Raw genomic sequence first — 25,026 nt, 5'->3', positions numbered from 1 at the left:
CACCTGCGCACCTTGGCCTCCCAAAGTGCTGGGATTACAGGCGTGTGCCACCGTGCCCAGCCAACCTTTATCTTTTTTTTTTTTTTTTTTTGAGATGAGTCTAACTCTGTCGCCCAGGCTGGAGTGCAGTGGCCAGATCTCAGCTCACTGCAAGCTCCGCCTCCCGGGTTTACGCCATTCTCCTGCCTCAGCCTCCCCAGTAGCTGGGGCTACAGGCGCCAGTCACCTCACCCGGCTAGCTTTTTTTATTTTTTAGTAGAGACGGGGTTTCAGTGTGTTAGCCAGGATGGTCTTGAACTCCTGACCTCGTGATCCGCCCTTCTCGGCCTCCCAAAGTGCTGGGATTACAGGCTTGAGCCACCGTGCCTGGCCAATACTTATTTTTTTTTTATTCTTGAGATGAGGTCTTGCTTTGTCACCTAGGCTGGGATGGAATGGTGTGATCACAGCTCACTGCCACCTTATTCCTGGGCTGAAGGGATCCTCTTACTTCAATCTCCTGAGTAGCTGGGACTACAGGCACGTGCCACCACACCCCACTTATTTTTGAATTTTTTTATGGAAACAAGGTCTCCCTATGTTGCCCAGACTGGGCTTGAACTCCTGGGCTCAGTGATCCTCGCACCTCATGCTCCTGTGCTGAGATTACAGCCTCCTGTGCTGGGATTACAGGCCTAAGCCACCGCACCAGGCTTTTATTTTTTAATATAAAAAATTTTATTTTTTTGAGACAGGGTCTCACTTTGTCCCTCAGGCTGGATGCAGTGGTGCAATCTTGGTTCCCTGCAGCCTTGACCTCCCTCCTGGGTTCAAGCGATCCTCCTGCCTCAGCCCCTCAAGTAGCTGAGACTACCGGTGCACACTGCCACACCCACCTAATTTTTGTATTTTTAGTAGAGACTGGATTTCTCTCCATGTTGGCCAGGCTGGTCTTAAACTCCAGGGATCAAGCAATCCACCCGCCTCAGCCTCCCAAAGTGCTAGGATTATAGGCATGAGCCAACATGCCTGGCCTAAAAATATATTTTTCAGCTCTAGAAATGTTAGCTCTTTTGCTGTACATTTCCAGAGCTGCTTTAATAATAACAGTTATCACACCCATAATTTCATGTGATGATTGCATTTCTATTTTTTTTTTTTTTTTTTGAGACGCAATCTCGCTCTGTATCCCAGGCTGGAGTGCAGTGGCGTGATGTTGGCTCACTGCAAGCTCTGCTTCCTGGGTTCACGCCATTCTCCTACCTCCGCCTCCCAAGTAGCTGGGATTACAGGCGCCTGCCACCATGCCCAGCTAATTTTTTGTATTTTTTGGGTTTCACCGTGTTAGCCAGGATGGTCTCGATCTCTTGACCGTGTGATTCGCCTGCCTCGGCCTTGCAAGGTGCTGGGATTACATGCATGAGCCACCGCACCCGGCCATATTCCTTATGTTTAAATTTCATGACTGCACTTACTCCATGAGGTCTTGTTCATTAATATATCTTTAGCACCTCATGTGCTTCTGGTGTAGCACATGGTTGGTATAAATTGAAATTGAATTAATGCTCACAGTAGTTTGGGGATGGAGCTGGTAGTTTTGCATTAATTTTACAGGTAAAAAAACAGACATGAGGAAGTTGAAACTTGCCAAGAAAATTACAGCCAGTACGTGCTAGAATTGGCCCTGGGTCTCAAATCTAGGCTTTTGACTCCAAAGCTTAGGCTCCTGCTCATACAGGTTTATTTTCACATTCTAAGCTTTTAACAAAATGTATGTCCAATGAGTCATTTCTGTTTAGAAAGCCTTTAGGAGTTGGAAGCTACTTCCTGGTGATGTAATGTTTGACTCTCTGAAGTCTTTGGAATGGCGAGTTCCAACTTTTGTTAAGCCCTCAATAATGTCATGAGTGAATGAGTATTGGCAAGACTGGCTGGGCCTGTAATCTGCCTTGAGTGTGAGGGAAAATGGAAAAGCACTTAACTTTATGGTGAATTCTCATTTATAGTAGTTGAGATTGAACGACAAAAATCTTACAAGTTATGACACTGATGTATCATTGTGACCTTGGTAAACTGACGGCACAGCAGAGATAAGGGCTCATTAAGGAGAGCACTTGGCTAACTGAACCCTCGGGATGCCAGAGACTTGAGCTCTCACATAAGCCCTTAAGTTTGCCTTGTCAGTGCTGTAAAAGTTGGATACTTTTATGTTTTGCTAATGATGTGGTGATCTTAGTTATTAGGTGATAGCTTCTTGAAAAACATTCCAGGTGGTTGGGAGACTTTCAGCCACCACTCTGACTTCTGCCTGGTGGCACACTGGTTAATATTAGGATTAGTCTCTACCCGTTACCAGTTGTGCAGGTGGTGCTCCTTTCTCTGAAGTATTTCTGCACACTTCTTTGGAAAGTTTAACTCCCTTCCTCTCTGAGCTATTGGTTAATATGTCTGGGATGTATTGTGATAGCCCCTGCTTATAGATTACGGTGCTGTGTGAGGACTGGGGCTGGGGGAGGTGGCAGTTGAATACAGCTGAATTAATGTGATGGCAGTTATGTGTGGTGGTTTATTGACTAAGCACTTTCTCTTAAGAGAACAGTCATTGCGGATTGCCAGAGGGGAGCCTCTAGGGATGTGGTGGGATTTTTGAGCTGTGCCACTTAAGACAGCAAAATAAGTTACTTAGAGAAGTAAGTACAGGTGGCCAAAGAAAGCTGTGCTTGTGTATTAGTATTAATTAAAATACCATTAGGCTGGGTGTGGTGGCTCACGCCTGTAATCCCAGCGCTTTGGGAGGTCCAGGTGGGCGGATCACTTGAGGTCAGGAGTTCGAGACCAGCCTGGCCAACATGGCGAAAACCCGTCTCTACTAGAAATAAAAAACATTAGCCAGGCGTGGTGGTGGGCACCGCTAATCCCAGCTACCTGGGAGGCAGAGGCTGCAGTGAGCCAAGATGGTGCCACTGCACTCCAGCCTGGGCGACAGCATGAGACTCAATCTCAAAAAAAAAAAAAAGTCTTGGGGATCAAACTTAAGATACTTGGATGAAAGACTCTACAGATGGTCACAGAAGAGACGTGAAGTTTTAAAATCTTGTTTCTCTTGAAGCTTGTACATAGGTAACAACTGTTTCTTGACTATTAATGCTAACACCAGGTACCTAAACAGAACGTGAATAGTTCCTGACTCTACCTTTCTGAGAAATTCTAGTTTGTTGACTTTAAATTTCAGGGTACAAATGTGTATGTGGTGATAAAGGGTTATAAAAAACATTTTCTTTAACGCTAAGTGTGTGATGTATATGCCTTGATTTTTTTTTCTCTAAAGATTATTTGGACAGAAAAATGAAAGCTAAGATTACATTCATGTTGACTAAGCAACCTTTTTTCTCTTTCTCTTTAGAGCTGTAGGTAAAACTTGCCTACTGATCAGTTATACAACCAATGCATTTCCTGGAGAATATATCCCTACTGTGTAAGTATCTTCGATTAAATTGGGAGTTAACTTGTCTGTGTTACGGTTTTCACATTCCTTTGACCATTTGTTTTGCTGTAAAGCCATCTTTAATCCTCATATGAACAGATACTAATTTTTTCTTAAACTTTCACTGAAATCTATAAGGTTATTTTAGGCTTTTAAAAAAGAGGGTGGGGTGTGGTGATCCCAGCACTTTGGGAGGTTGAGGCGGGTGGAGCAGCTGAGGGTCAGGAGTTCGAGACCAGCGTGGCCAACGTGATGAAACCCCATCTCTACTAAAAGTACAAAAAATTAGCCAGGTGTGGTAGCATGTGCCTGTAATCCCATCTACTTAGGAGGCTGAGGCAGGAGAATCACTCAAACCCTGGAGGCGGAGGTTGCAGTGAGCTGGGATCATGCCACTGTACTTCCAGCCTGGGCAGCAAGAGTGAAACTCCATCTCAAAAAAAAAAAAACCCACAAAGAAACAAACAAAAAACTTAGGGTGTAATATAAACTTTTCTGGTATGATGGAACAAACACAGCTTTGCTAATTGATTTTTAGACATCCAGAAGACAAAGTTTAACTTGAAGTATAGAGACTGGATGATGTTAAAGAAAACCAGAGTTGGACACAAGGACTCTGACCAAAAATCTGATCAGAGACAGTCCTTGTCAGTACAAGAGTTTCAGATGCATTGGCTGTCTGGGAACTGGAATGGGAAGGATTCCATTATGATTTAATTGGCCTTTTCTGATAAGTCATCAGTTGGTTACATGTCAACATTGAGGTATAGGGCTTTGGAACTGAAACTTGGGTGTGTGTGTTGAAGAGGGCATAGGAGGGTGGAACTGGCTGTTGAATTGCTTACTCCCTGTAGGCAGCAGAATTGGGTGGAGACAGGAAAGTGCTGCTCTGGTGATGGGTTACCCAGGAGCCCATGTAGCTGAGCCTCATAATGCACCATACTGCATTTGCTGTGAGTCCTCCCCGTGTAAGCTGGGTAGGTGTTGCCGCCTCCCCTCCTCAGGCACAACACACACCCAGGTGCTCTCTGAAGTGTCATACCCATGTTTTTTGTTGTTGCTGTTTTCTTTTTTTTTTTTTTTGGAGTTAGTATCTCTCTGTCGCCCAGGCTGGAATGTGCAGTGACGCAATCTGAGCTCAGTGCAATGTCTGCCTCCTGGGTTCAAGCGATTCCCTGCCTCAGCCTCCCAAGTAGCTGGGATTACAGGCGCACACCACCATGCCCGGCTAATTTTTGTTTCTTTAGTAGAGATGGGTTTCACTGTGTTGGCCAGGTTGGTCTCAAACTCCTGACCTCAGGTGATCTACCCGCCTCGGCCTTCCAAAGTGCTGGGATTACAGACGTGAGCCACCGCACCTGGCGCCCATTGTTTAGCGTAAGTGGAATCATGCTGTCCCTGTTGTCCTAAATTTATGGGGGAGATTTTCCTTATCTACGTGTGTAGATAAAGGTTAAATCATTAATGATTCATGATTTTGAAGTACTGTAACTGATTTAACCCACTGGTCGCTTGGACTCTTGGTGTTACAAACATTGCTGTGTTCACTGTTGTCCCTCATGTCTGTGTGTACACTCAGATAGATTATTAGAAGTGAAATCGTGCCAAATCAAAAGACAATGGATGTTTTAAATTTTGGTAGATACAGCCAGGTGTGATTGCTCACACCTGTAATGCCAGCACTTTGGGAGGCCAAGACAGAAGGATCACTTGAGGTCAGGAGTTCGAGACCAGCCTGGCCAACATGGTAAAACCCTCATCTCTACTAAAAATGTAATAATTAGCCAGGCGTGGTGGTGCACTTCTGTAGTCCCAGCTACTCGGGAGGCTGAGGCATGAGAATTGCTTGAACCCGGGAAGCAAAGGTTGCAGTGAGCCGAGATTGCACCACTGCACTTCAGCCTGAGCAACAGACTGAGACTCTGTCTCCAGAAAAAAAAAAAAAAATTATTTTTTGGTAGATACTACGAAATTGCTGTCTACAAAGCTGTCACTTTGCTGGCCTTAACTAAAGTGGCCTCTTAGTACACGCTGCTGTTAACGTGGGTTGAAGTTATCTAACCATTTGCATTTCTAATCACAGATGTGGTTAAAATCTTTGATTTTTTTTTTTTTTTTGAGATAGAGTCTTGCTCAGTCGCCCAGGCTGGAGTGCGGTGGCGCGATCTCAGCTCACTGCAAGCTCCACCTCCCGAGTTCACGCCATTCTCCTGCCTCAGCCTCGCGAGTAGCTGGGACTACAGGCGCCTGCCACTATGCCCGGCTAGTATTTTTTGTGTGTGTGTGTTTTTAATTGACACAGGGTTTCACCGTGTTAGCCAGGATGGTCTTGATCTCCTGACCTCGTGATCCACCCATCTCAGCCTCCCAAAGTGCTGGGATCACAGGCATGAGCGACTGCGCCCGGCTGAATTTTTTTTTTTTTTAATTAAGTAATTTTGCTCACGCCTGTGATCCCAGCACTTGGGGAGGCTGAGCGGGGTGGATCACTGAGGTAAGGAGTTTGAGACCAACTTGGCCAACATGGTAAAACTCCGTCTCTACTAAAAATACAAAAGTTAGCTGGGCATGGTGGCACATGACTCTAATCCCAGCTACTCAGAAGGCTGAGGCAGGAGGATTGCTTGAACGTGGGAGGCGGAGGTTGCAGTGAGCCGAGATTGTACCACTGCACTCCAGCCTAGGCAACAGAGCAAGACCCGGTCTCCAAAAAAGAAAAAACAAAAAATATGTATTTTTGTAGAGCTACGTCTTGCTATATTGCCCAGGCTGGTCCTGAACACCTGGTCTCAAGTGATTCTCCACTTTGGCCTCCCAAAGTGTTGGGATTACAGGCGTGAGCCACCACACCTGGCTCTTTTGAATGTTTACTGTACATTTTTAGTCTCCTGTGAATTGTTTGTTTAAATCTTTCTTATTTTTCTACTGAAATTTTTTCTTATTGATGGAACATTTCCTTCCTTCCCTCCCCCCCCCCCCCTATCCCTTCTTCCCTCCCTCCCTTTATCCCTCCTTCCTTCCCTCCCTCCCTTTATCCCTCCTTCCCTCCCTCCTCCCTTTATCCCTCCTTCATCCCTCCTTCCTTCTTTCTTTTTCTCTCCCTCCCTTTTCTTTCTTTCTTTTTTTTTTTGAGATGGGATCTTGCAGTATTTCCCAGGCTGGACTTGAACTGCTGGTCCTTCCACCTCAGCTGATTGAGTAGCTAGACTATAGGCATGCTCCACTGCACGTGGCCTGATGGAACGTTTTGTAAATAATCCTTCTCAGTCTGTCATTTGTCTTTGATCTTCATTATGTGTCTTCTGCCATATAGAAAGTTAGCATTTAATGTAAATAATACCCCCTCACCTGGGCACGGTGGCCCACGCCTGTAATCCCAGCACTTTGGGAGGCTGAAGCAGGTGGATCACGAGGTCAGGAGATCGAGACCAGCCTGATCGACATGGTGAAACCCCGTCTCTACTAAAATACAAAAATTACCCGGGCGTGGTGGTGCACGCCTGTAATCCCAGCCTCAGGAGGCTGAGGCAGGAGAATCGCTTGAACCCAGGGGGCGGAGGTTGCAGTGAGCCAAGATCACGCCGCTGCACTCCAGCCTGGGTGACAGAGTGAGATTCTGTCTCAAAAAAATAAATAATAATAATAATACCACCTCTCCCTCAGAATTGTATGTTGTACCTTAGAAGGGCCTTTCCTACCTAAGTAATGCAAAAGTATGCTCTAGTATTTTTTTCTAGGTATTTTGTGGCTAAAATTTTTGTCTTTAATCCATTTAGAGTTTATTTTTGGTGTAGAATGAGGCAAGGACCTGATTCTTCTTTCCTTATAGGGGAAAGAAAGTCACAATACCATTTATCCTCTAATCTTTTTCTTACGGAAGCACAATTACCATGTCTGTCACCATCACCTTTTCTTTCTTCTTCTTCCTTTTTTTTTTTTTTTTTTTGAGACAAAGTTTCGCTGTTGTTGCCCAGGCTGGTGCAATGATGCGATCTTGGCCCACTGCAACCTCTCTCTCCCTCCCAGGTTCAAGTGATTCTCTTGCCTCAGCCTCCCAAGTAGCTGGGATTACAAGCACCCACCACCATGCCCCGGCTAATTTTTGCAGTTTTAGTAGAAACAGGGTTTTCGTCATGTTGGCCAGGCTGGTCTGAAACTCCTGACCTCAGGTGATCCACGCACCTCGGCCTCCCAAAGTGCTAGGATTATAGGCGTGAGCCACCGTGCCCAGCCTCTGCTTTTTATTATGTTTTTCCTTTTCTTTTTTGCCTTCCTGTCCAGAGGAAACACTATTCTCTTCTAAAGCTTGGTTTCTGCTGACCAGTAGCAATTTTTAACTTGGGTCTGATTTCCCTCTGTCAGCCTGTAGGCTTTGCTGGGTTACCTCTCCTGACTAATTTGTGTAGCAACTTCATGTGATTTTTTTTTTTTTTTTTTTTTGGGGAGAGGGAGTCTCGCTGTCGCCCAGGCTGGAGTGCACTGGTGCGATCTCCGCTCACTGCAAGCTCCGCCTCCCGGGTTCACGCCGTTCTCCTGCCTCAGCCTCCGGAGTAGCTGGGACTACAGGTGCCCGCCGCCACGCCTGGCTAATTTTTTGTATTTTTGGTAGAGACAGGGTTTCACCATGTTAGCCAGGATGGTCTCGATCTCCTGACCTCATGATCCGTCCACTTCGGCCTCCCAAAGTTGTGGGATTACAGGCATGAGCCACCGCGCCTGGCCAACTTCACGTGAATTTAAACATTTGTGTCATCAGGTACACTCACTTTGAAAATGTTATTGGGAGGCTTGTTAATCAGGTGTCTTTTGTATTACTGCTCTACACTCAGACCTTCTGGAAACCCTGCAGAGGGTAGCTCTAGTGGCCAGCTCTCTTGTTGAAAATGAGTGACATAAGTACATGAAAAACCCAACAAGTAGGATTTGAAACCGGGGCTAGGCCGGGCGCGGTGGCTCAAGCCTGTAATCCCAGCGCTTTGGGAGGCCGAGACGGGCGGATCACGAGGTCAGGAGATTGAGACCATCCTGGCTAACACGGTGAAACCCCGTCTCTACTAAAAAAATACAAAAAAAGTAGCGGAGCGAGGTGGCGGGCGCCTGTAGTCCCAGCTACTCGAGAGGCTGAGGCAAGAGAATGGCGTGAACCCGGGAGGCGGAGCTTGCAGTGAACTGAGATCTGGCCACTGCACTCCAGCCTGGGCGACAGAGCGAGACTCCGTCTCAAAAAAAAAAAAAAAAGAAACTGGGGCTAATTTTACACTTATTTCTTCCTGGGATAAAAGTCTTAAACTTTGTTTAAAGTGAAATGTATGTATTTCTGACAGTGATTTGTTTCACTTAAATAGCTTGTTTGTTTCATTTTTCTTTCACAAGTTTTGGGTTTGGTTTGTTTCCCGCGAGTTTTGCCCCCGCCTCCTTCCTCCTCGTGCCTGCAGGGACATTTGCTGATGTGGCAGCCTCCAGGCCCATTCCCACCCTTTTTCTTGGCACACCTTCTCTAGGATGGCCGGGACAGTGACTTAGGTTCCACATCTGTGACTAACCGTTTTCATTCCGTTCTACAGCTTTGACAATTACTCTGCCAATGTTATGGTAGATGGAAAACCGGTGAATCTGGGCTTATGGGATACAGCTGGACAAGAAGATTATGACAGATTACGCCCCCTATCCTATCCGCAAACAGTAAGGATTGCAGCTGATTTTTGATGTGTCTTTTTTAGAGTATATAATTCTCGAGTGTTTAATTAGTGCATGTTACCTGTGGACTTGCTTACATTGCCAGCGTTTGGATATTGAGTAAATAGCAGATGGGGTGGAATTAGTTCCGTATCAACATCCCCCTAGATGGCAGGGGTTTTGTGTTTTGAGCGTTAACAGCTGTTCCATTGTTGGGCATTTTACAGTCTTCCATTTAGCTGTAGAATAACCATATGAAAGGTGCTTTTTGTTTTGTTTTGTTTTTGCAAATCAGTTTTTAACACCAATTGGTTTGAAGACAAGTTTGCTGTGTGACTGTTTTGTACCACAGAATCAAATTAAGCAGTTAAGATTCAGGTTTCTTTAAACCAAGTTAGTAACTAATCTTACAAGTTTAATGCATTTTTTCCCACAAAATACATAATTTGTATGGCTATAGAACCTAAATCTATTCAATGTAGGTTGAGGTTTTGGTTTTGTAAAATGTATGCAGTATGTCCAATCAGAAAAAAAAGTTTAGTTTTTTTTTCTGTATCAGACAAGTGATTTATTTATCAAAGCTAATTAGAGCACTAGCGGGTGAAAATGGGTACTTAGAAGACATTGTTGTGGTTAAAAGTTACTTTTCTTTAAGCAGTTGTTTTACTTGTGTATCATTTGCTGATCTTGTTACATGTTTGTTCTTCATTTTTAAAAGTGCCTTTGGAAGCAAAACTTAAATATGCTTGAGATGCCTTGGGTTGATATCCTGTGTGTAGTCCTAGCTCTGTGACCTCAGGCAGGCTTCTTCCTCTCTGCAGTCTTTGCCTGTTTCCTCGTAGGGTGAGATGAGTATATGTCACGCACCCATAACAGTCCTGGGCACATAGCACACACTGCGGGGCCAGCCGCGGTCAGAATTCTCCTGTTCCTGAGTGTGCGGGTGGGTCAGCCTAGAGAGCGTCGCTTTCTACGTTGTGCCCAAACGAGTGGAAGTTGTGTGAGTGCTCGGCAAACCTGGATTGGCTGGAGGGATTGGGGTTTGGGGTTGGATTGAGGTGAGGAAGACTTCCTAGAGAAAGGCTGGCTTTGAACCCCAATTGGTGATGAGGCAGCCTGTGGTTTTAGGGGGTAATATGGATGAAATAACTTAGTAGTTAAGTCTACTGTATTAATAATCTATAATCTCCAAACAATTCAAATTCTTCTCGGTACCTTAGGAAACTATACCCAGTGGATGTTTACTGATTCAGATTGTAAATGGATTTAAAAACACACTGGCTAGTAGAGTAGGAGTCTCCAGCCCACTGGACACATGTGGAAGGGTGTGGTGTCATTCTGAGAAATGAGAGCCACCCTGCTGTGACTCAGGGGGTACCGGGCAGGGCGTGGCCTTTCTCTAAGAGAGGCCTCACAGTAAGTCAAGGGTGACTTGGCAGGAGTCCCACTTTGTGTTCTGAGGAACACACAGATGAGGAAGGAGAACTCTCCTCAGCTTGAACAAAGCTGTAGGGTGTGAGGCCTGGTATCAAAGTCGGTGTTGTTCTCATAGGGCTAGCACTTAAACTTCATGTCTCCTCTGTGTGAGACCATGGACTTCTTTCCTGGAAAATATTTGAAGAGCAAGAAGGGAGTGAGACATGGTTCTTGCCCTCAGGCAGTTCACAGAAAAGTCCCATAAATCATGTAACACACCCTGTACCAGCAAGGGGGTGAGCGGGGCGCTTAAGGAGCAGAGGAACGGGCACCCACCAGCAATGGAAGCCTTCCTGCCTGGACTCCTTCAGAGATAAGGAGATTATCTTGACAGCTCAGGGCAGGCCACAGATGCTCAGATACCAGTGTCTGGAAGGCCTCATCCCTTTGGACCACACTGTGCTAAGAACAGGATCTGGGAGTAACATGCTGGCACCTGGTTCTCTTTTTGATGAAGGTGAAACCTCTAAATTTTGTACTAAATGGAATGTGGTCCCTGATTGCTGGCTCTGTGATCTGCGGACCTGTTTATGTAGCTCATCCAAGACTGCTTAGATACACTCCTGAAGGACCAGTTGGAACATTTCTTATCTGGGGCGTCCTAAAAAGAGATGTTACATTTCCTGTGGTCATTTCACATTGGCATCCTTCTCTGTTGGGTAGCTCTCTCTGGCTAAGTCTGTTCAGACCATTCGTTTCTTCTTCGTTCTCCAAAAGATGGTGAGCAGGTAGTCGCCATTCTCAGTTGAAATTGCCCTCAGGTTTTTATTTTCTCGAATTAAGTAGTGATTATTTTCTCTTGAAAGTCTTTCCTAAGTTCTGCATACTCACCTTCAGGTGGCATGCACAGAATCAAGTCTTGTCAGAGTGATGCTCAGGTTCAGCATCTTCCCTTGTGTAGATCACCTGTATTTATTTGCCTGCTTGCACCAGGATTTGGTGGTGTGAGCGGGAGCCTGAGTAACCTGTCAGTGTCATGAGTCCTGAGCCCTGTGTGTGTCCTGAGACTCAGGCTGTGCAGCGGGTTCACTGAGATGCTGACCCTCCATGTTGGGGTCAGCCAGGACCCCAGTGCGTCATGCCAATTGTTTCATTTTCTCCCTATGCTAAAAGTTTGTATTTTTGAGACAGAGTTTCGCTCTTGTTGCCCAGGCTGGAGTGCAATGGTGTGATCTTGGCTCACCGCAACCTCCGCTTGCCAGGTTCAGGCGACTTTGCCACCCTAGTCTCCCACATAGCTGAGCCTACAGGCATGTGCTACCATGCCTGGCTAATTTTGTTTTTTATTTTTATTTATTTATTTTTTTGAGATGGAGTCTTGCTCTCTCGCCCAGGCTAGAGTGCAGTGCTGCGATCTTGGCTCACTGCAAGCTCCATCTCCCGGGTTCGTGCCAGTCTCCTGTGTCAGCCTTCCGAGTAGCTGGGACTACAGGCACCCGCCACCACGCCTGGCTAATTTTTTATGATTTTGTAGAGACGAGGTTTCACTGTATTAGCCAGGATGGTCTTGATCTCCTGACCTCGTGATCCGCCTGCCTCGGCCTCCCAAAGTGCTGGGATTACAGGCGTGAGCCACTGAGCCTGGTCAGTGGTAAAGGTTTTAAAGTGGTGGGCTAGACTCCTGTGATGGTAGATAAAAAGAAAAACTGCCGTGTTTGGCTTGGCAGTTTTGAGTTTCAAAAGGCCTCAGCCTTTGGGAGGTTGGCTGTTACAAGTGCAGCCAGAGAGCACCGGGCACACACCTGTGGTTAAACAGAACTGGATTTGTTACTCTTCGCCACGAGGGAGACACACGCACCTGGGGGCTGTGGGAATTTGACCCTCACTCATACTGGCTGGGAGCAGGGGATATTTGGTGATTTTTGTGGTTTGTATGATGATCTTGGATTTGTCACTACTTAGAAATGATTATGAGGTTTTTTTTTTTTTTTTTTGAGACGGAGTCTCGCTCTGCCACCCAGGCTGGAGTGCAGTGGCTGGATCTCAGCTCACTGCAACCTCCGCCTCCCGGGTTCCCGCCATTCTCCTGCCTCAGCCTCCTGAGTAGCTGGAACTACAGGCGCCGCCACCTCGCCCGGCTATTTTTTTTTTGTATTTTTAGTAGAGACGGGGTTCCACCATGTTAGCCAGGATGGTCTCGATCTCCTGACCTCATGATCCACCCGTCTCGGGCCTCCCAAAGTGCTGGGATTATAGGCTTGAGCCACCGCGCCCGGCCTATGAGGTTTTTTTTTTTAAAGTTTACTTACTTTTTGGTCCTGTTTCAGCACGGTCACACAGGTGACTTTGATGTCGGTGTTCTGTGAGATTATTCTATTCAATAGTGGCAACCTCCACCATGGCGAAGCTGCGAACGCCAGGCTGGTTCTCAGATGTCAGGGACTGCCTGACCCTTTTATAGGATTAGGATTACAGGTGTGAGCCACTGTGCCTGGCCAGAATATCTGTTTTGTTGTTGTTGTTGTTGTTGTTATGTTTTTTGAGCGGACTCTTGCTCTGCCACCCAGACTGGAGTGCAGTGGCACAGTCTCGGCTCACTGCAAGCTCCACCTCCCAGATTCATGCCATTCTCCTGCCTCAGCCTCCCGAGTAGCTGGGACTACAGGCGCCCGCCACCTCGCCCGGCTAGTTTTTTGTATTTTTATTAGAGACAGGGTTTCTAACTGGGATGGTCTCGATCTCCTGACCCTCGTGATCTGCCCGCCTTGGCCTCCCAAAGTGCTGGAATTACAGGCGTGAGCCACTGCACCTGACCAGAATGCCTGTGTTTTTTAAAATTCCAAACCTGAAAGTAAAATCCAGGTGGATAGCATTTGGAAGAAAATAAAATGAAATAGAAACACACTGCTTTTTTGTAGTGAGATCTCAGCTGTCCAGATGCCTCCCTTGTCTTACTCCATGGAAAGTGGACCCATCTCTTGTGGTTGGTTCCACCAGTGGGCAGGAGGCCGCGGGAGGAGCAGCCATGGCTGCACCTCTCACCGCCGAGGAGGAAGTGGTGTGTGATGCAGGAGTGATAAAGGCATTGAAGGCACCATGTGTGTTAACAGGCATGCGCGAGTCTGGGTGAGTCAGAAAGGGGAAAGCGGTGCTCAGGTTGACTGGAAACATGAGCCGGGTGACTGGAGACAGCCTGAGGCTCCAGAACACACAAGTGACCTGTGAGGAAGGAAGTTGAGAGACCCTGGAGAGACACTGGTGGTGCCCTCTGAGGTTCTCTGAGTGTTATGAGGACAGGGAAGAAATAGAGCCCCCCAGCCAGGGTCAACCAGCACAGCCTCTGTGTGTGAGGCGTCAGGACAGTGACGATGGCCAGGAGGAGCGGATGCTAGGAAGTGAGTACCAGAAGCACTAGACAGGGTTTCAGGAAGCTATATTTAGCTGGGGACGAAGAAGGAACAAGGAAGGAACAGGCAGATGGCGTAGCACGAACGCCGGGTGGAAAGTGGAACTGCTTGCTCCTGTTGTGCGTGTCTCTTCTCCATCAAAAAAGAGGCTCTTAAAAATTGAAAGGGTGCCACAGATACGATCAGAGGCTCTTTTGAAGCTGCATTTTTTAAGAGCGTCTCGTCTTTTTTGAGATGGAGCCTTGCTCTGTCGCCCAGGCTGGAGTGCAGTGGCTGGATCTCAGCTCACTGCAACCTGCGCCTCCCGTGTTTACGCCATTCTCCTGCCTCAGCCTCCTAAGTAGCTGGGACTACAGGCGCCCGCCACCTCGCCCGGCTAATTTTTTTTTGTATTTTTAGTAGAGACGGGGTTTCTCCGGGTTAGCCAGGATGGTCTCGATCTCCTGACCTCGTGATCCGCCCGTCTCGCCCTCCCAAAGTACTGGGATTACAGGCTTGAGCCACTGCGCCCGGCCTGAAGCTGTGTTTTTATAACTGGTTCTTGATGATCCTCTCCCATGGTAAAGATTTGGCACCACATCAAGTCCTTGGGAGGACAGATCTTCAAAAATAGCCCATAGATGAAACCCAGATAGCTGTGGAAACTGATATACTCTTTGAATTGTAAATCCAGAAAAACTTGAGTGGCTGGGCGCGGTGGCTCACGCCTGTAATCCCAGCACTTTGGGAGGCTGAGGTGGGCGGATCACAAGGTCAGGAGATGGAGACCATCCTGGCTAACACAGTGAAATCCTGTCTCTACTAAAAATACAGAAAAACCAGCCAGTCATGGTGGCTCATGCCTGTTAATCCCAGCACTTTGGGAGAGTGAGGTGGGCGGATCATGAGGTCAGGAGATCGAGACCATCCTGGCTAACATGGTGAAACCTGTTTCTACTAAAAATACAAAAAATTAGCCATGCGCGGTGGCGGGCGCCTTTAGTCCCAGCTACCGGGGAGGCTGAGGCAGGAGAATGGTGTGAACCTGGGAGGCAGAGCTTGCAGTGAGCCGAGATTGTGCCACTGCACTCCAGCCTGAGTGACACAGTGAGACTCCATCTCAAAAAGTCTCAAAAAAAAGAAAAGCTTGAGTGAGATGAAATTAAAATAATTTTCTCATCTCCCCCCCGCCTCCTTTTTTTTTGAGACAGAGTCTCGCTCTTTCACCCAGACTGGAGGGCAGTGGTGCAACCTCTGCCTCCCAAGTAGCTGGGATTACAGGTGTCCACCACCACACCCGGCTAATTTTTGTATTTTTAGTAGACACGGGGTTTCACCATCTTGACCAGGCTGGTCTTGAACTCCTGACCTTGTGATCCACCTGCCTTGGCCCCCCAAAGTGTTGGGATTACAAGCGTAAGCCCTTTTCTTAAAAGAGTTTCAGGGTTCTATGTTGGAAGAGTGAGTTTGTCAGTTTTTATTGGAATAAAGAAATGAATTGACAGCATTGTGATAAACACTGGAAGTGTTCACTTCTCAAATTTGTCCATGGCTGGACGTGGTGGCTCACGCCTATAATCCCAGCATTTTGGGAAGCCAAGGTGGGTAGGAGTTCAAGACTAGCCTGGCCAACATGGTGAAACCTGGTCTCTACTAAAAATACAAAAAATTAGCTGGGCATGGTGGTGTGTGCCTGTAGTTCCAACTACTTGGGAGACTGAGGCAGGAGAATCGCTTGAACCCAGGAGGCAGAGATTGCAGTGAGCCGAGATCGCGCCACTGCACTCCAGCCTGGGCAACAGAGCAAGACGCCATCTCAAAAAAAAAAAAAAAAAAGCTTATGCTTAAGGGGTGGCTTCCCCCAGACCTGCAAAGCGGCCCAGAACTGGGGGCCTTGGTGTCAGCAACAGTGTTGATTTTGATAATGCAAGTCTGTGCATTCAAACCAGGCTCCCAGAACTAGGTGGAAGATAGGAACATTTCTGCATAGGAGACTTGGAATGTTCTGGCAGCATTAAAACTGTCAGCCCTGAGGCCTGGCTATGTTCTGGGAGAGCCCTTTGTCTGGTAGGCATCATTTACGGATGGGTACCTTTCTTGTGTGCTGTGGCTTCAGCCAGGCTGTGTCTGAGAACTCAGATGGAGCACTGGAAAGTGCCCGTGGCTCCCGCCTGCCTTCACGATAAGGGACAGTGCAGAGCATCTCCGGCTGTGCGGGCTGTTGTAGATTCTGGTGGCTGCTGCCATGGGAGGAGGAGCATGTTGTTGCCCCCATCAGGATCTGCCTGACCTGTGTCTTCATCATCGTTGAACTTCTTACGCCCGCTTTTGACCAGGTAGTGTGGAGTGTTTCAGTGGCATTTGTCATCGAAGATGTTAGATTATTATATGCTTTTGGATCCCTCTGGAGGGTTAAGACAAAATTCTAATAAAGAATCGATAAGAGGTTATGTTGATTTTTATTTTCCTCAGTCTGTACTAAACTCAAACCAAGTTCTCATGCATTACTAGGTTGGAGAAACGTACGGTAAGGATATAACCTCCCGGGGCAAAGACAAGCCGATTGCCGTATGTAAAACTTTCCGTCCACTTCAGTTTCAAGCTTTCTCTGTTCTCTGATTTCACTTCGTTTTCTTAGGATTTTTTTTTATTAAGCCTGAAGCTCCTTGAGTGTTTTATATTTAATTCACTCAAGGTTGGGGGTTTGCTTGATGAAATAAACTTGATTAGAGTGTGATAGTTTACCCACCGGCTTGAATTAAAGCAGTTTGTGAACTGCCGTCTTCCCCTCCCGAGTGAAAGGAGGGGAGAGTGAGAGGGCCCCTCTCCTGGCTGGTTGGAGATGCAGATACGGAGACTCCTCTTGGACGCCCACCTGGCTGTGAGCCCAGCCGGAGCAGGACTAACCTTGTTGCCGGGGCCTTCTTTCTCCGCTTCGGTGTCCGTGTGGTGGGGCTGTCTGGGCGCGGCTGTGTGGTGCTGCTGAGCTAACCCCACCGTGCTTGAGATGGTGTGCTGGGTGCCGCGGTGATTCTTGGACGAGCTTGTGCATGCGCCAGCATTCTTCAAATGCCAGTTATAAAAAGCTATCGTGTGGGATGTTTCTTTCCCTTTCAGGTACAAGGTATCAGCTGGAGGGTTGAAAGTGTAGCTTGGGAATTGTGTGCATTTCATAAAGTAGCATAATAGCCTTTTTCTAGGAGAATATTTTAGAAATCTAGCATTTTAGAAATTCTTGGGCATTTTTAAATACAGGTAAATACTTCAATTTGGTTTGACACAAAATACAGAATGGAGGAAGCATGCAGATGTCTGGCGTGTTCCCCGAAGCACCCTCCACTGTGTCCTCTGCACCCACCCTTCGCGCCTCTGCTTCAGCCACAGCTGCCCCGGGAGCGAGTTCTCCTGAGGCCCTGGCTGTGCTGACTCGAGGGCAGCGTGAGGGTGGTCGTCAGCTGTGAAGGTGCCACTTATACACTAAGTCCTCCTTCCTTGCGGAGGGAAGGGCTCAAGTAGCAAATATTGGAGCCCCCACTTGGTGCTGGGAGCTGTGACAGGCAGCTCCTGAAGAAGCAGTTTAATTGGAACCAGTGACCATCTAAAAATGTTTGTACTCTAAACCAGATTTTACAGAAATATTGGAATCATACCTTCATACTTGATTTTTTCTGTTCAGATAGATAGGCGGAAAGGAAGCCTCCTGGGGGTCTGGTCTGATCCTCACCATCCTTGAAGAGCTTCCGGCATCATTCTGCCTTCACGCTCCCCATTTTCATAAGTAACTGGTGGCTTGACATGCTGGGTTTGGTTTGGGAGCCCTCTGACAAACTGAAAGGGTGGATCAGGAAGTGTCTGACCAAGCCACTGGTACCTAGTAGACACGCTCTGCGTCCGACAAGTCCTTCCCAGCAACATCCAGAAAGCAAAGTGCAGGCTTTGTTCTAAGGTCGTTGTCTAAATGTTTCCCTGTGTTTCCTTTTTGTAGGATGTGTTCTTAATTTGCTTTTCCCTTGTGAGTCCTGCATCATTTGAAAATGTCCGTGCAAAGGTAGGTGGGGTTTAAGGTATGTGAGTTATAGAATGACAGTCTCAGAAATAAATACTTTAAAATATCACTTAGCCTAGGAATTTTCAGTTATTTAAATTGGTTTTAGTAATTTGCTACTTAAGTACATGACTGGGTTTTTTATTCTTTTGAATAAAACAGGGTCTCACCCTGTTGTCCAGGCTGGAGTGTGGTGGTGACATCAGAGCTCACTGTAGCCTTGAGCTCCTGGGCTTAAACAGTTCTCCTGCCTCCCTTCACGTGTTGCTGGGACCGTAAATGTGAGCCACCGTGCCTGGCTAATCTTTAAAAATTTTTTGTAGAGCTGGTTGTGTACACCCTGGCTGGTCTCAAACTCCTGGGCTGAACTCCTTCCACTTCAGCCTCCCAAAGTGCTGGGATTATGGGTGTGAGCCACTGCGCCTGAGCCATCAGCAGTTTATTTTTATTTATTTATTTTTGAGATGGAGTCTTGCACTGTCACCCAGGCTGGAGTGCAGTGGCACGATCTTGGCTCACTGCAACCTCCACCTCCCGGTTCAAGCGATTCTCCTGTCTCAGCCTCCTGAGTAGCTGGGATTACAGGCGCCCGCCACCACACCTGGCTATTTTTTGTACTTTTAGTAGAGACGGGGTTTCACCATGTTTGCCAGACTGGTCTTGAACCGCCGGCCTCAAGTGACCCACCCACCTCAAACTCCCAAAGTGCTGGGATTTCAGATGTGAGCCACTGTGCCCAGCCTAATATGTGGATTTTTAAAGCTTCAGGTTCTGGTTCAGACGTTTCCTGGACCTCATTAAAATAATGAGGCACTCAGAATTGGTCTAATAAAAATAACCACCATTTCTTTCTACTCCAGTCTCTTTCACAAACTTCATAGTGAAAATGACGAGACAGGCCCTTTAGTAGGGACATTTTCAGTGGGGATAATGGCGGCAGACCTGAGACCTTGGGCTAGGTAGTTTATTCTCATTTCTGAACAGATGATGAATTTTCTCAGATGACCCTAAGAACTTGTTTTACCAAAAACAAAGTGGTTTATTTGCTTTGGGAGGAACTCTCTTCCACCTCTTCCCTTGTGGTTGTAGAGCCCAATCTCTCTGGTTGTGGTTCTGTCCGGCCATGATCCGGAGTCCTAGCTGGCTAATGGAACACCTGAGATGTTCCTTATGGCTCAAGGCTTGGATTGAAGGTGGGAACCACATGATGAAGGGTCAGTGGGGAGGCTGTGCCTGAGGTTAGGTGTCTGGCACAAGTGCCGCCGGCTGGGTGTGATTTAGGTGAAGGGCGTCTGTAAAGGAGCACGTCACAACCTCTGTTCCTTCTTCACATCTAGTGGTATCCTGAGGTGCGGCACCACTGTCCCAACACTCCCATCATCCTAGTGGGAACTAAACTTGATCTTAGGGATGATAAAGACACGATTGAGAAACTGAAGGAGAAGAAGCTGACTCCCATCACCTATCCGCAGGGTCTAGCCATGGCTAAGGAGATTGGTATGGAATCCTGCGTTTTTCCTCTGCCTTGTACCTCTTTTATTGTAGTGACAGAGACTGGAGTCCAGTCTGGGAAAGGAGGGTGTGTGTCTCCCACTCAGGGCCTGGTTGTAGTCTTGGGGAACCAGCTGGCATCGCCCTCTGGGTCTTATTGTCAGCGTTGGAAGGTGGAAGCAGGGCTGGGAGCCGGCAGAAGGTGCCTGGGGCCCCGGAGCTGTCTCCCGCCGGTGTTGTGATCAGAAGAGAGTGGGCTCGAGTGTACACTGTCGTGTGGTCGTGTTTCCTGTAGGTGCTGTGAAATACCTGGAGTGCTCGGCGCTCACACAGCGAGGCCTCAAGACAGTGTTTGACGAAGCGATCCGAGCAGTCCTCTGCCCACCTCCCGTGAAGAAGAGGAAGAGAAAATGCCTGCTGTTGTAAACGTCTGAGCCCCTCGTTCTTGGTCCTGTCCCTTGGAACCTTTGTACGCTTTGCTCAAAAAAAAAAAAAAAAACGGTGGAGCCTTCGCACTCAATGCCAACTTTTTGTTACAGATTAATTTTTCCATAAAACCATTTTGAACCAATCAGTAATTTTAAGGTTTTTGTTTGTTCTAAATGTAAGAGTTCAGACTCACATTCTATTAAAATTTAGCCCTAAAATGACAAACCTTCTTAAAGCCTTATTTTTCAAAAGCCTCCCCTATTCTTGCTCAGATTAAGAGTTGCCAAAATACCTTCTGAACTACACTGCATTGTTGTGCTAAGAACACCGAGCACTAAACTGTGTAAGGACCTTCGTCTTTGAGAAGACTGTAGCTTCTGCAGTTAGGAGATGCAGACACTTGCTCAGTAGTTCTCAGATGTGTAAAGCAGAACAGCCTCCCGAATGGTGCGTTGCCATTGAACTCACCAGTGATTTTAGCGGCCCATGTTCACGACATAACATTGTACTGTAATGGAGTGAGTGTAACAGCTCAGCTCTTTGGATCAGTCTTTTTGATTTCATAGTGAGTTTTCTGACCAGCTTTTGCGGAGATTTTGAACAGAACTCGTGTTTCCTCTAATGAAGAATTCTGTTTAGCTGTGGGTGTGCCGGGTGGGGTGTGTGTGATCAAAGGACAAAGACAGTATTTTGACAAAATACGAAGTGGAGATTTACACTACATTGTACAAGGAATAAAAGTGTCACGGGTAAAATCTCTTAAAAGGTTAATTTCTGTCAAATGCAGTAGATGATGAAAGAAAGGTTGGTATTATCAGGAAATGTTTTCTTAAGCTTTTCCTTTCTCTTACACCTGCCATCCCTCCCCAAATTGGGCATTTAATTCATCTTTAAACTGGTCGTTCCCTTAGTCGCTAACTTAGTAAGTGCTTTTCTTATAGGACCCCTTCTTACTGAGCAATATGCCTCCTTGTATTATAAAATCTTTCTGATAATGCATTAGAAGGTTTTTTTGTAGATGAGTAAAAGTGCTTTCCATGTTACTTTATTCAGAGCTAATAAGTGCTTTCCTTAGTTTTCTAGTAACTAGGTGTAAAAATCATGTGTTGCAGCTTTATAGTTTTTAAAATATTTTAGATAATTCTTAAACTATGAACCTTCTTAACATCACTGTCTTGCCAGATTACCGACACTGTCACTTGACCAGTACTGACCCTCTTTACCTCGCCCACGCGGACACACGCCTCCTGTAGTCGCTTTGCCTAATGATGTTCCTTTGGGTCTGTGAGGTTCTGTAAACTGTGCTAGTGCTGACAATGTTCTGTACAACTTAACTCACCGGCAAGAATACAACGCGGAACCTTTCAGCCACGACAACAGGATTTTTTAAATTGACAGTTGCAGAATTGTGGAGTGTTTTTACATTGATCTTTTGCTAATGCAGTTAGCATTGTTTTGCATGTATGACTTAATAAATCCTTGAATCATACAACTGGTAATACTGGTGTTTTTGAGACTCGATGAACAAGTTCCTGGTGTGCGTTTGTTTGTCTCGCTTTAAAGTCCCGCGTTGTTGGAGCCAGTCATTTTCAATGCGTATCTCCACACAGGAGGGACAGAGGGAGTGCCACCTCCAGGGGAGAACTGGGTGAGCCCAAACAATACGGCAGGAGTGGAGGTGATGTTCACGTTTGGACCTGTCGAACAGCGGCGAAGCTCTGGTGGAGAAACGCGCGTCGGGGGCTGTGCACATCCTGGCCCAGAGCTTGGTGCTGAAGATGCAGACGTTGGGACCCTAGACTGGCCCTGGAAGAGTAGAGGTTGGTGAACCACACACCCTTAAGGTCCTTTCCAGAGGCTAGCTGGGTGGCTTACGCCTGTAAGCCCAGCGCTTTGGGAGGTTGAGGCAGGAGGAGTGCTTGAGCCCAGGAATTCTAGACCAGCCTGGATGAGAGAGACACCTCTCTACCAAAAATAAAAAAAAAAAAAACCACACAAGAGCCTGAACTTGTACTATACAAGGGGTCATGTTAGAATTCATTTTCTTAAAATTCCTTTTTATTGCTTTGAAGATACTTTTTGTTTTTTTGTTTTGTTTTGTTTTTTGTTTTTGAGATGGAGCTTCGCTGTTGGTGCCCAGGCTAGAGTGCAGTGGTGTGATCTCGGCTCACTGCAATTTCTGCCTCTCGGGTTCAAGCGGTTCTCCTGCCTCAGCCTCCTGAGTAGCTGGGATTACAGGCATGTGCCACCACGCCCAGCTAATTTTTTGTATTTTTTTTAGTAGAGACAGGGTTTCACCGTGGCCAGGCTTGTCCACTTTGGCCTCCCAGAGTGCTGGGATTACAGGCCTGCGCCACCACCCCCAGCCGAGTATTTTTTTTTTTTTTTTTAAACAGATTAAATAATGCAGTTTTTGTTTTTTAAGACAGGGTCTGGCTCCGTCTCACAGACTGGAGTGCAGTGGCGTGATCTTGGCTTGCTGCAACCTATGTCTCCTGCGCTCAAGCCATCCTCCCACTTCAGCCTCTGGAGTAGCTGGGACCACAGGTGCGTGCCACCACACCCAGCTAATTTTTTTGTATTTTTTGTAGAGTTTTGCCATGTTGGCCAGGCTGGTCTCGAACCCCTGAGCTCAAGCAATCCGTCAGCCTCGACCTCCCAAAGTGCTGGGACTCCAGGTGTGAGCCACCATACCTGGCAATATGCAGTTTTTAAAAGTAAAAGTTTTAGTGGTTTTTAAAGAAAAACAGTCTTCCCCCTTCGTACCCTTTCCAAAAGTAATACTTTGTTTGCTTACCTGATTTTTGGTATTTTACCTGCCCGTGTCTAAATTAGGCTTTTTGTGCCAGTGAAACCATTCTCATCAACATTCCCACCATGGAAGATGTAAGGCTTGCTTTCCCGGTTGCAACCCTCTCCACCCAAAACCTTTCTCATCCTCTCAATGTGATGGTTTTGGTGGACTCAGTTTAGTGCCTGCACAGTCGCTACTACATAAACTACTTACCGGCCATGCCATGTAGCAACAAAACTGCATTTCCTGCACAACTTCTGGTTTTCTTTGGGATAATTAGTACTTTGCTTACTTTCCTATGTACTGAATTCAATTGTGAGCTCCTTTTTTGGGGGGGGGGGGCAGGGTCTTGCTCTGTCACCCAGGTTGGAGTGCAATGGTGCCATCACAGCTCCTGGGCTCAAGTGATCCTCCTGCCCTAGCCTCCTGAGTAGCTGGGACCACAGGTGTGTGCAACCATGCCCAGCTAATTTTTAAAATTTTTAGTAGATTGGGGTTTCCCTATGTTGCCTAGGCTGGGCTTGAACTCCTGGCCTGAAGCCACCATTCCACCTCAGCCTCCCAAAGTGCTGGGATTACAGGTATGAGCCACTGTGCCCGGCCTCAGCTGTGAACTTTTCATCCATTGTCTAAACCTCTCAAGATGTTCAGATGTGTTGTTATTTTGCCAATATCCATTTTCCTGAAGTCATATGACCTGTACCTCTCTTAGGTGCTGGTCTTCATTTCCTGCACCTAGATTCTCTTTTTTGATTTACTTCATCCTGAATGGTTTCTCCAAGAGCTCCTTGAGAGTGTGCTGGAAGTACACACAGTCACACACCATGTAATGACATTGTAGTCAACAGTGTATTGCATACATGATAGTGTGTGAGACTACCTTATTTTTACTGTAACTTTTCTGTGTACAGATACGCAAATACTACTGTTAAAACTGCCAACTGCATTCAGTATAGTAATGGGCTATGCAGGTGAGTAGCCTGGGAGCAGTGAACAGGCCCCACCTTCGACCTAGGTGTGTAGTAGGCTGACGTTAACAATGAAATCACTCGTGTGTTTCTCAGAATGTATACCTGTTGTTAAGTAAGGCATCTCTTATTTTTGAGCCCCTGCATCTTGACAACTGTTTTACAGTACTTCTGGCTGGGCCTAAAATTCTAGGTTGGTGTTAACATCCCTTTTAAGTTTTATTGAGACAGGGTCTCACTGTCTCAATAAAAGTTGAGTTACCCGGGCTGGAGTGCAGTAGCATCATCTCAGCTTATTGTGGCCTCAATGACCTGGGCTCAAGCAGGCCTGCTCAGCGTCCCGAGTAGCAGGACTACAGGTGTGCACCACCATGCCCAGCTAATTTTGTTTTGTAGAGATGGGATCTGACTATGTTGCTCAGATTGCAGATTTTTTGAGACAGGCTCTTGTTATGTTGACCAGGCTTAGACTCAAACTCCTGGGCTCAAGTGATCCTCCCACTGCAGGCTCTCAAGTAGCTGGGACTACAGGCTTTGGCCTACTGCACCCAGCCTCCCTTCGGTTAAAAAAATTTATTCTTGGCCGGGCACAGTGACTCATGCCTGTAATCACAGCACTTTGGGAGGCCAAGGTGGGCAAATCATTTGAGGTCAGGGGTTCGAGAGCAGCCTGGCCAACATGGTGAGACCCTGTCTCTACTAAAATACAAAAATTAGCCAGGTGTAGTGGTGCACACCTGTAATCCCAGCTACTTGGGAGCCTGAGGCAGAAGAATTGCTTGAACCTGGGAGACGAAGTTGCAGTGAGCTGAGATTGCACCACCGCACTCCAGCCCCTGGGCGACAAAGTGAGACTCCATCTCAATTTTTTTTTTTTTTTTTCCCTGTAGAGACAGGGTCTTGCTGTGTTGCCCACACTTGTCTTGAGCTCAAGGAATCCTCCCACTTTGGCCTCCCAAAATGGAATGATTACAGGCCTGAGCCACTGTGCCTGGCCCCTTCAGACTTTTGAAGGCAGTTCTTCCATGATCGTTCTTAGCCATTTCTGTTGGGATGTATTTTTTTCTTACATCTTGTGAGATTGTCTTTTTCTCTTCCACATCCTAGGGTTTATTTTATCCACTGTGCTGTGGCCTCTTTCCATCTTGAAAATTCGTGACTTTCAAACTCAGATGTCAGACCTGGAGTGGCCTCGTAACCTTTTTCTTTTCCCGGTTGGTTATCATCTTTGAGGTTTTGATTTTGTCTCTGATGCTTTTCATCTTCAGGAGCTCTTTTCCGCTCTCTCCACTGTGAGCCTCCAGGGTCAGTTCTGAGTCGCAGCGCTTTCTCTGAGTCCCAGGCCATGGCATGGGTCA

General features: G+C 46.8%; 1 protein-coding gene across 1 annotated transcript in view; it reads left to right on the top strand.

The window, feature by feature from the left end:
• Window positions 1–21,395, top strand: part of RAC1 (Rac family small GTPase 1) — a 31,605-nt gene extending 10,210 nt beyond the window's left edge. The window contains exons 2-6 of the mRNA XM_023197746.2: window positions 3,383–3,454; window positions 9,028–9,145; window positions 17,927–17,989; window positions 19,324–19,483; window positions 19,773–21,395. Of these exons, the coding sequence (XP_023053514.1) occupies window positions 3,383–3,454; window positions 9,028–9,145; window positions 17,927–17,989; window positions 19,324–19,483; window positions 19,773–19,903 (544 nt within the window). The 3' untranslated portion in view covers window positions 19,904–21,395. The remainder of the gene's footprint in view (window positions 1–3,382; window positions 3,455–9,027; window positions 9,146–17,926; window positions 17,990–19,323; window positions 19,484–19,772) is intronic.
• The last annotated feature ends 3,631 nt before the right edge of the window (window positions 21,396–25,026 follow it).

This window comes from Piliocolobus tephrosceles, chromosome 8 (assembly GCF_002776525.5).
Source record: "Piliocolobus tephrosceles isolate RC106 chromosome 8, ASM277652v3, whole genome shotgun sequence".
NCBI lineage: Eukaryota > Metazoa > Chordata > Mammalia > Primates > Cercopithecidae > Piliocolobus > Piliocolobus tephrosceles.
Note: the sequence above shows the minus strand (reverse complement) of the source record. Positions and strands in the feature narration are given on the sequence as shown.